The sequence below is a fragment of the Entelurus aequoreus genome, linkage group LG17, assembly GCF_033978785.1.
Source record: "Entelurus aequoreus isolate RoL-2023_Sb linkage group LG17, RoL_Eaeq_v1.1, whole genome shotgun sequence".
Classification (NCBI taxonomy): domain Eukaryota; kingdom Metazoa; phylum Chordata; class Actinopteri; order Syngnathiformes; family Syngnathidae; genus Entelurus; species Entelurus aequoreus.
Window position 1 is genome coordinate 45397731 of NC_084747.1, and position 10687 is coordinate 45408417.

General features: G+C 38.4%; 1 protein-coding gene across 5 annotated transcripts in view; it reads left to right on the top strand.

Annotated features, from left to right (window-relative positions):
- Positions 1-377: 377 nt before the first annotated feature.
- Positions 378-10687, top strand: part of si:dkey-190g11.3 (uncharacterized protein LOC567059 homolog) — a 12395-nt gene continuing 2085 nt past the window's right edge. For 2 of the 5 annotated variants that reach the window (XM_062025760.1, XM_062025759.1), the window contains exons 1-7: positions 391-492; positions 4467-4642; positions 5071-5175; positions 8624-8764; positions 9341-9391; positions 9467-9634; positions 10152-10233. In XM_062025760.1, coding sequence (XP_061881744.1) covers positions 465-492; positions 4467-4642; positions 5071-5175; positions 8624-8764; positions 9341-9391; positions 9467-9634; positions 10152-10233 — 751 coding nt within the window. In that variant the 5' untranslated portion in view covers positions 391-464. Of the gene's footprint in view, positions 493-4329; positions 4374-4466; positions 4820-4882; positions 5176-8623; positions 8765-9340; positions 9392-9466; positions 9635-10151; positions 10234-10687 lie in introns of those variants that run through there. The other 3 variants (XM_062025761.1, XM_062025763.1, XM_062025762.1) reach the window with 3 other exon arrangements.

Below are 10687 nucleotides of genomic sequence, written 5' to 3' on the forward strand. Positions count from 1 at the left end.
AAAAAAAAAGACAAAAAGGCCTGCCTAAATCACTTTAAATGTTTTTAACAAGGATATCAATTTAAGGGTTTTTCTACTCTTAATCATTATCCAATATTTGATTGATGATTGTAACCCATTAAGCCAATTAGAAAATGCAGGCCTTACTTTCATAAATCGACATTTATGTAGAATTGTTTCTCACATTCGTAATTCACCACTCATTTTCTGCTTGCTTCATTTCTAGCTATTTTGTATCGTGTTCGTAAGCAAATGGTGAAGTTTGCGGTCGTTCATATTTGCTCAAAGTTGTGTAGAATAACAAGTTTTTTGGGAATAGTTAGAAATTGAGTTCATTTTTTAGATAAAAAGTGATGGAACTTTTCTAGAAGGTTCGGTGGGAGAGGAAAGGTCACAGTGGCGCCATCTTGTGTCCGGCATTGCAGCTGGCTTGGCAGAATGTCGTGGCCGAACGCGGGTCAGGAATGAGAAAATACAAAAGGAATAATAATGGTAAAAATGAGTGAATTTAGTCCACCCTAAATTTCATTTCGGTGGTTTATGTATCCAGTTTGACATCTATTACATACTTCTGGTCTCGATCTATCTGCTAGCTAGCTGCTACAGCTAACACTGTTAGCCAGTAAATATCTTGTCACGATGTGGGGCAGTTCGGAGTTAAAATAGGACTATTACTAACTTTTAGACTATTTAATACCCACAAATAACACGTGTGTTCAGCAAGTGTGTATGTGACGGTGTCAAACTGCACGTAACTACTGAGTTATGTGCGACGCATACTTCGGGTAGTGCAGGAATAGAAAAGCTCTTCGCTTCAGTGCAGTGCGTGCATGACGGAGTCACTATTGCTAATTTTGGGTCTTCTTTCTCTTTCTGGGACCAAAATATACTGACATACATCATTTATTCAAAACCTGGCAACACTCATCGTCCTGCCTGTGCGTCACCGTCTGATGCTGCATGAGCGCTGCTGGCACTTGGCAGCTGTGGTTCATTGGAGTCAAGATAACAAAGTTACTAACTAACTAAATATTGACACCAAAGACACTCTTTGGCCTTGTTTTCTGCAAAGTGTACTCGTCACTGTGTTGCTTAATTGTCAGGGATAGATAATCTATGCTGCTATACAAACTGTACACTGACTACTCTAAAGCAGGGTTTGAAGCTTTTATTAGTAGATTGCACAGTACAGTACATATTCCGTACAATTTACCATTAAATGGTAACACCCGAATAAGTTTTTCAACTTGTTTAAATTGGGATCCACTTAAATTGATTCATCGATATATACTATATATATCAGGGGTCACAAACGCGGTGCCCACGGGCACCAGGTAGCCCGTAAGGACCAGATGAGTCGCCCGCTGGCCTGTTCTAAAAATAGCTCAAATAGCAGCACTTACCAGTGAGCTGCCTCTATTTTTTAAATTGTATTTATTTACTAGCAAGCTGGTCTCGCTTTGCCCGACATTTTTAATTCTAAGAGAGACAAAACTCAAATAGAATTTGAAAATCCAAGAAAATATTTTAAAGACTTGGTCTTCACTTGTTTAAATAAATTCATAATTTTTTTTACTTTGCTTCTTATAACTTTCAGAAAGACAATTTTTGAGAAAAAATACAACCTTAAAAATTATTTTAGGATTTTTAAACACATATACATTTTTACCTTTTAAATTATTTCCTCTTCTTTCCTGACAATTTAAATCGATGTTCAAGTAAATTTATCTTTTTTATTGTAAAGAATAATAAATACATTTTAATTAAATTTTTCATTTTAGCTTCTGTTTTTTTGACGAAGAATATTTGTGAAATATTTCTTCAAACTTATTGTGATTAAAATTCAAAAAAATTATTCTGGCAAAGCTAGAAAATCTGTAGAATCAAATTTAAATCTTATTTCAAAGTCTTTTGAATTTCTTTTAAAATTTTTGTTCTGGAAAATGTAGAAGAAATCATGATTTGTCTTTGTTAGAAATATAGCTTGGTCCAATTTGTTATATATTCTAACAAAGTGCAGATTGGATTTTAACCTATTTAAAACATGTTATCAAAATTCTAAAATTAATCTTAATCAGGAAAAATTACCAATGATATTCCATAAATTGGCGAAGTTGGTAGAGTGGCCGTGCCAGCAATCGGAGGGTTGCTGGTTACTGGGGTTCAATCCCCACCTTCTACCATCCTAGTCACGTTCGTTGTGTCCTTGGGCAAGACACTTCACCCTTTGCCTCTGATGGCTGTTGGTTAGCGCCTTGCATGGCAGCTACCGCCATCAGTGTGTGAATGTGTGTGTGAATGGGTGAATGTGGAAATACTGTCAAAGCGCTTTGAGTACCTTGAAGGTAGAAAAGCGCTATACAAGTATAACCCATTTATCATTTATTATTTATTTATAAATTCTTTTTTTAATTTTTTCAAAAAGATTCGAATTAGCTAGTTTTTCTCTTCTTTTTTTCGGTTGAATTTTGAATTTTAAAGAGTCGAAATTGAAGATAAACTATGTTTCAAAATTTAATTGTCATTTTTTTTCGTGTTTTCTCCTCTTTTAAACCGTTCAATTAAGTGTAAATATCATTAATTATTAATAATAACATAGAGTTAAAGGTAAATTGAGCAAATTGGCTATTTCTGGCAATTTATTTAAGTGTGTATCAAACTGGTAGCCCTTCGCATTAATCAGTACCCAAGAAGTAGCTCTTGGTTTCAAAAAGGTTGGTGACCCCTGATATATATACTATCATCATAATACAGTCATCACACAAGATAATCATCAGAGTATATACATTTAATTATTTACAATCCGGGGTGTGGGATGTGAAGGGGGGCGGAAGGGGGGGGGGATAGGTTTGGTTGATATCAACACTTCAGTCATCAACAATTGCATCATCAGAGAAATGGACATTGAAACAGTGTATGACTGACTTGGTAGGATATGTACAGCAAGTAGTGGACATAGAGAGAGAGAGATCAGAAAGCATGAGAATAAGTATCTACATTTGATTATTTACAATCCGGGGAGGTAGGATGTGGAAGGGAGGGTGTTAGTTTAGTGTTGAAGTTGCCTGGAGGTGTTCTTTTACAGCGGTTTTGAAGGAGGATAGAGATGCCCTTTCTTTTACACCTGTTGGGAGTGCATTTCATATTGATGTGGCATAGAATGAGTTAAGACCTTTGTTAGATCGGAATCTGGGTTTAACGTGGTTAGTGGAGCTCCCCCAGGTGTTGAGTTATGGCGGTCATTTACGTTAAGGAAGTAGTTTGACATGTACTTCGGTATCAGGGAGGTGTAGTGGATTTTATAGACTAGGCTCAGTGCAAGTTGTTTTACTCTGTCCTCCACCTTGAGCCAGCCCACTTTAGAGAAGTGGGTAGGAGTGAGGTGTGATCTGGGGTGGAGGCCCAGAAGTAATCTGACTAGCTTGTTCTGGGATGTTTGGAGTCTAGATTTCAGGGTTTTGGGGGTGCTGGGGTACCAGGAGGTGCATGTGTAATCAAAAAAGGGTTGAATGAGAGTTCCCGCTAGAATCTTCATGGTGCTTTTGTTGACCAGAGAGGAGATTCTATAGAGAAATCTCGTTCGTTGGTTGACCTTTTTGATTACCTTGGTTGCCATTTTATCACAAACTGTACACTGACTACTCTTAAGCAGGGGTCCCAACTTTTTGGCATCAGAGACCGGTTTAATGTTGGCGTTATTTCAACCTGTGGCAAATAAATACAGCAAAAATAAGTCTATGAAAAATACAACTCTTCATAACGCTGAATAAGCGGGAGCTCTGGGCTTCTTTCTTTGCGATGAGATGGTCCTCATCAGCGGACTGTGGATTGAAACTACAGTCTGGCACATTCTATATCTTCATTAATGTGCATTGTCTCATGTAACAAAGATATAACAAATGGTGACTTCCTATCAGCAGTTTTATTATACATCTACGTGTCTATTAGAACAGGCAAAAGTTAAGTCAGAGAAAATGGGTCGTTTACAAATTATTTGTCTCTGTGCAGCCCAGTAATAAATGCATCTCGGACTACCGGTAGTATCATTGCCCGGACTGGTGGTTGGGGACCACTCAAGCTTTTTTCCACCTAGTACCACCTCAGAAAATATGTTATCTGCAAGTACCACCATAATGACCAACGTCAAAATATGGTACCATAATAGGACAAATGATTCATTAAAAACATGGCAGAGGTTTTATTTAACAAGTATATTTAATGTTTTTGACCACTGTAACATTACACACAGTTTGAGCAGTAACACTGGGTTTGAATATTGGAATATAAAAGACTGTACTGAAATCAAGTGATTCTTTGGTGTACCACTAGATAGAGCCTGCGTACCTCTACAAGAGTTTGTGAGAATCACTACGGTAAAGTATATCCAAGTTGTATTTCTATAGTACTGTCCCTCTGTTTTGCGAGGCACTGTATAGTAACCATGTGTTCCGTTTAACGTTTGACAGTATCAGGAATGGAGGACTCCATCGAAGTGATCCTGCAGGATGACGAGAACGTCTTACCCACAAGCAGACCTCACCTGGTGCTGTCAGCCTGCACAGGCACGCTACTCACGGGACTCTACGGAGTCTGGAGCCTCTTCACCATGCCCGGTTTCCGCAAAGTCCCATCAGGCTTGAAGGTTCTTAAATGTTCCTGTTTTTTTTTGTTTTGTTTCCTTTAACTCGTGTGCTTGCATTTTCTTTCCTATCAAACGTTATTGGAATTGTGTGATTTAGTGTCAACTTGCACGATAACAGTCATTTGCTTGTTTTGGAGTGTGCTCCATGCTAGCAACATGTGAGGGAAGAAGCCAGCGGTAAGTGTATTTGTGATCCTTTATGTTTTTTTGGACATAATGCACTTTTGCTTTTACTATCAGAGCAAGAAATTACGCTGATCGGGATGTGCTTGTCCTTTTGTGTGGTATGTTGCAGTTTAACGCAATCATCCTGCTTTGCATTTGATCATGCCAGATATGTGAATGCCACACCTTTGTGCCAGGACTCACTGTACATTATAATCAAGTGCATAACAGAAACATGTGTGTGTGTCTGTACTGTGTTCCAGGTTCCCTATTTGCCCTCCAATAGAGATCAGACACGGAACGTTATGAAGCTCCTTGAGGGTCGGACAGGTTGCTTAGCAGATCTGGGATCAGGAGATGGAAGACTGGTGTGTGAGCTGACACCTCTGATGTAAACAATAAAAATCTGCGCTGTACACACACAAGTGTGTGTGATTAACAATCAAACTTTACAACTGTAATTCAATTTAGCTTTACCACAGCCAGATGTTGTTTAGAATTACAACAGTAGTGTCCACTGGGAGACACACACTTAAAAAATGCACTCCAAAAAAACACCAAGTATTACGACATTTTTTTTAATGAAATACATTAGTTCTCCAAATGATTGTCCACACTGTTATTTGTATAAAGTACATAAGGTTGAACAGTAGTAGTCGAATGACTGAGGTCGTACAATTTTATAGATGAACGAAATGTTCTGCAAATATTAACTTCTAAATTCAAACGAAAAACTTTTTATTAAAACAGTGGTGTCAAACTCATTTTAGCTCAAGGGCCGCATGAAGGTTCAATCATGGTATAATAACTTAAAATTACAACTATGACAACAAATTTCCTTTTTTTTTTTTTTTTTACTTTGGCCCAAAATAGAACAAGCACAATCTGAACATGCAAATATTACTAATAATCCTCTTGACAAAACACTTCAAGTTAGTTGAACATTTTGAGGAAAAAATTGGTAAAGCTGCAAAAACACCATGAAGAACACACTGAACTTAAACTTCGTTTCAGAGTACCGTATTTTTCGGACTATAAGTCGCAGTTTTTTTCATAGTTTGGCCGGGGGTGCGACTTATACTTAGGAGCGACTTATGCGTGAAATTATTAACACATTACCGTAAAATATCAAATAATATTATTTAGCTCATTCACGTAAGAGACTAGACGTATAAGATTTCATGGGATTTAGCGATCAGGAGTGACAGATTGTTTGGTAAACGTATAGCATGTTCTATATGTTATAGTTTTTTGAATGACTCTTACCATAATATGTTACGTTAACATACCAGGCACATTCTCAGTTGGTTATTTATGCGTCATATAACGTACACTTATTCAGCCTGTTGTTCACTATTCTTTATTTATTTTAAATTGCCTTTCAAATGTCTATTCTTGGTGTTGGGTTTTATCAAATAAATTTCCCCCAAAAATGCGACTTATACTCCAGTGCAACTTATATATGTTTTTTCCCTTCTTTATTATGCATTTTCGGCCGGTGCAACTTATACTCCGGGGCGACTTATACTCCGAAAAATACGGTATCTAAAAAGCCATTAAAATGTAAGTCACAGTCTATCTCGGATTGAATAAAATACAAAACAGATAATAAATAAAAAGTCTTCTGGGTATCAAATACCTCATTTGTCATTTCCACATATTAATCCTGTGCAAACTCAACAAACCCTACAAACTGAGGTAGAAACTATTCAGTCAAGTTACTCCCTGCCTTGTAGACATCACTGAGTATGGATAGAAAAATACAAGCTGTGCAATGCATGAGCAATTTTACAAACCAAACGTATAAATTTAAGAGACTGGCAGTATTACAGTATATCACACACTGTTTACTTTCTTTAAATGTTCACAGAAGACAATAGTTTTTATAGAACTATATCAAGGTGCAGTGTCTCATGCATCATTCAAGTGGGGTTACCAATTTTTTAATTTACTCCTAAAACCTGGCATCTTTAAGCTTTCACCAGTGCATCAATATCAGGTTACACATCTCAAGTAGTAGACAATTTTAGGATGTTATCCAAATGGTTGGGTGTGACCCTTGAGCATAGCTTTGTTTTGTTGATGCTCATTACAGAGAAAACTTGCTCGCAAAAATATGTGGTTTCCCATTCACTTGCGTGAATAAATAGCAAACCTATATCGTGGGCCGCATGTTTGACATTCCTGGTTTAAACTATCAGTAAATCTTGCAAAACACCACTTCTACGCGAAATTGTATGCTGTGCTTTGTCTTTGGCTTTCACTTTTTTCAAAATAAGGACCGGCCTCAAAAATATTATTTCACTTCTCTTTACACTTGCCACAAATATTGGAAAAGCTATGGGTTAAGCGTTAACTCAAACAATGTAGCCACGCTGGCCACTGTTTAACCCTGGAGCGGATTATTCCCATTTGCATTAAGATAGTACCTCAATTTATAAATTTAATTGGTTTTGTGATGGAGCTCTTAACTAAAAAAAACTTGTATTTCAAAAAACCGTCTACCATTGAAATAAATTTATTTGGTGCTTGGAACCCAAAAATGTCACAATGTAACAATGAAAAAAATATATTTTAGAAATAAATATTGTATAAAAACAATGTAATAAAATGTACTGCAAAGAACTACAGTAGTTTTATGAAGTAATGTAATAATAATGTACATACAGCATTTACCTTGGAGAGTGGACTTTTATGGTATCTTTCCAGCTGTTTCTCAATCAAACACACTATCAGCAGCTTTTTCCTTCTTTACATGAGTTAATGCTCCCCTTTTAGATATTTTAACCACCTACAACCTGCCGTCCACATACTCATACTTGCCAACCTCCGAATTCGGGAGATGGGAGGGGTTGGGGGGCGGGGTTTGGTGGTAGCAGGGGTCTATATTGTAGCGTCCCGGAAGAGTTAGTGCTGCAAGGGATTCTGGGTATTTGTTCTGTTGTGTTTATGTTGTGTTACGGTGCGGATGTTCTCCCGAAATGTGTTTGTCATTCTTGTTTTGTGTGGGTTCACAGTGTGGCGCATATTTGTAACAGTGTTAAAGTTGTTTATACGGCTACCTTCAGTGTGACCTGTATGGCCGTTGATCAATTATGCCTTGCATTCACCTATGTGTGTGTAAAAGCCGCATATATTATGTGAATGGGCTGTTTGTATGGAGGAAAAGCGGACGTGATGACAGGTTGTAGAGGACGCTAAAGGCAGTGCCTCTAAGGCACGCCCCCAATATTGTTGTCCGGGTGGAAATCGGGAGAAATCCGGGAGAATGGTTGCCCCGGGAGATTTTCGGGAGGGGCACTGAAATTCGGGAGTCTCCCAGGAAAATCGGGAGGGTTGGCAAGTATGCACATACTGTATGTGGACATCACATTTGTGGTTGTGTAGATCACAATACAACATTTTTCTCTTGGTTTCCATTTACGAGGACATCATACTGCCAATTAGTAGTGGAGAGGAGTATATCGCATCACATGATGGATTCAAGATGGCATCCAAAAGTTCAGATGGCAGCTTTCAAATTTTTTTTATACTCATTTTGTCCCAAATAGCCAGATAAATAAAAAATACATGCCATACAAGATTTCATGTCTTAGTAGGCTACCATTCTTACAGTGTTCACTGTGACATTTGCTACGCCAACTAATGGCGGGGATGTTTGTAACTCAGATGTTTGCTTGCAACTTTGAAGCATAACAATTAGCTGAGAGACAGCTCTTATCTCGAAACACTCTTATGTTGAATGCCACTGTATTTCCTATGTGAAACACCTACTCCAAAACAAGAGGTTGACCAGCATGTTTTCTCTTACTGTAGGTGTTTGCCGCCTCATCTGCTGGCTTCAAGTGCACCGGGTTCGAGATCAACGCCATACTGCTAGCATACGCCCGGACAAAGGCCCGATGGACAAGAGTTCCTTCAAGCCAGGCAAATTTTGTTAAAAAAGACTTTTGGAAGGTAAGTACATGAATTGAAGTTACTTTTTTTTAAAAAAACATTTGACGTACCGTATTTTTCGGAGTATAAGTCGCACCGGCCGAAAATGCATAATAAAGAAGGGAAAAAACATATATAAGTCGCACTCGAGTATAAGTTGCATTTTTTTATGGAAATTTATTTGATGAAACCCAACACCAAGAATAGACATTTGAAAGGCAATTTAAAATAAATAAAGAATAGTAAACAACAGGCTGAATAAGTGTACGTTATATGACGCATAAATAACCAACTGAGAACGTGCCTGGTATGTTAACGTAACATATTATGGTAAGAGTCATTCAAATAACTATAACATATAGAACATGCTATACGTTTACCAAACAATCTGTCACTCCTAATCGCTAAATCCCATGAAATCTTATACGTCTAGTCTCTTACGTGAGTGAGCTAAATAATATTATTTGATATTTTACGGTAATGTGTTAATAATTTCACACATAAGTCGCTCCTGAGTATAAGTCGCACCCCCGGCCAAACTATGAAAAAAACTGCGACTTATAGTCCGAAAAATACGGTAGTTGTTTTTTTTTACAGACTGATCTCTCAAAGTACAACAACATAACTGCTTTTCTTGCTCCAGGAGCGGTAAGTTGTTTCAGCGTTATCTCCTCCATCATGTTAGTAGTTTGCTTCATCTGCCCTCGTCCGATCGGTCGACAGATGGAAGTGCTCGGCGACAAGCTGTTGAAAGAGCTTCCTGATGGCGCGCTTGTCGTCTCTTGTCGCTTCCATTTCCCCAACTGGCCTCACCAGTCCACTGTCGGCTCCGGTCTGGACCAGACGTGGGCCTACAACATCACCGATGTGCGCAAGTCAGGACTGAGGGAAGTATCTAATGTTGTGGAGGATAGATAGAGGACAGTCCCTAGGTCGGGGGTGTTCAAAGTGCAGCCTGGTGGCCGTTTATGGCACAAGCAACACTTTCTTATGACAAAATACACAACATTACACAAAAAAATATGAACAAAATGGAACTGGCCCAATTCCCCCAAAAATGTTAGCTGTAAACTAAAATGGTCAAAGACCCGTGCTTCTTACTGCGTATGGTCTTTGTGGATTTCCGTGCATCATGTCATGATTACCATGTGTACAAATTTCTTGCAGGATGTGGTAAGTTTTTTTAGTATCTTTATTGTACAAAATGTATCAAAACGGCGGCAGCATCTTCACATTTTTCTTGATACGTCTCTCCCTGGAAAAAGTTTGGACACCCCTGATCCAGGCTTTAGTTAAAAATGACTACTTATTAATCAGAATCAGAATCAGAAATACTTTATTAATCCCCGGGGGGAAATTAAAATTTTCAGCACAATCCCATTCAAGATCAGACAAACATTACAGGGAGACAGAACAGGATCAAACATTACAGGGAGACAGAACAGGATCGCTGACGGGTCTGCCAACTTCCGGCGCCACTTTCAAAAAAGGTGAGATATAGGTAAACAAGGGGGTGGGGGGGTCTAAGCCTGGGCCCCTGGAGAGGGGGTCCAGACTGAGACCAAGGGAAAAAACAACTCATAGCCATAGCACACATGTAAGAGGGAAACACAAAGGACATTAAATATATTAAAAGAGCAGAGCTGATGCAACCAGCCACTTCTACATACAGCTATGAATAAAAAGTCAAAAAAACATACACTGTGGTGGCCTCTGCGGTGTTCCACGCCATCGTCTGCTGGGGTGGAGGGAGCATGGCCAGAGACAGGAGCAGACCCAACGAAGCAAGCAATTATTAGACCAATCATTTCATTTTCCCACATGCACTTTACAGAATATAGGCTTGTCTTCTGTTTCGCTGTGACCATCATATGCTGTACAATATTTGTAATAGAAACAGGTTATCCTGATTATATTTACCAATTAAACTCAACAATTTGTTTC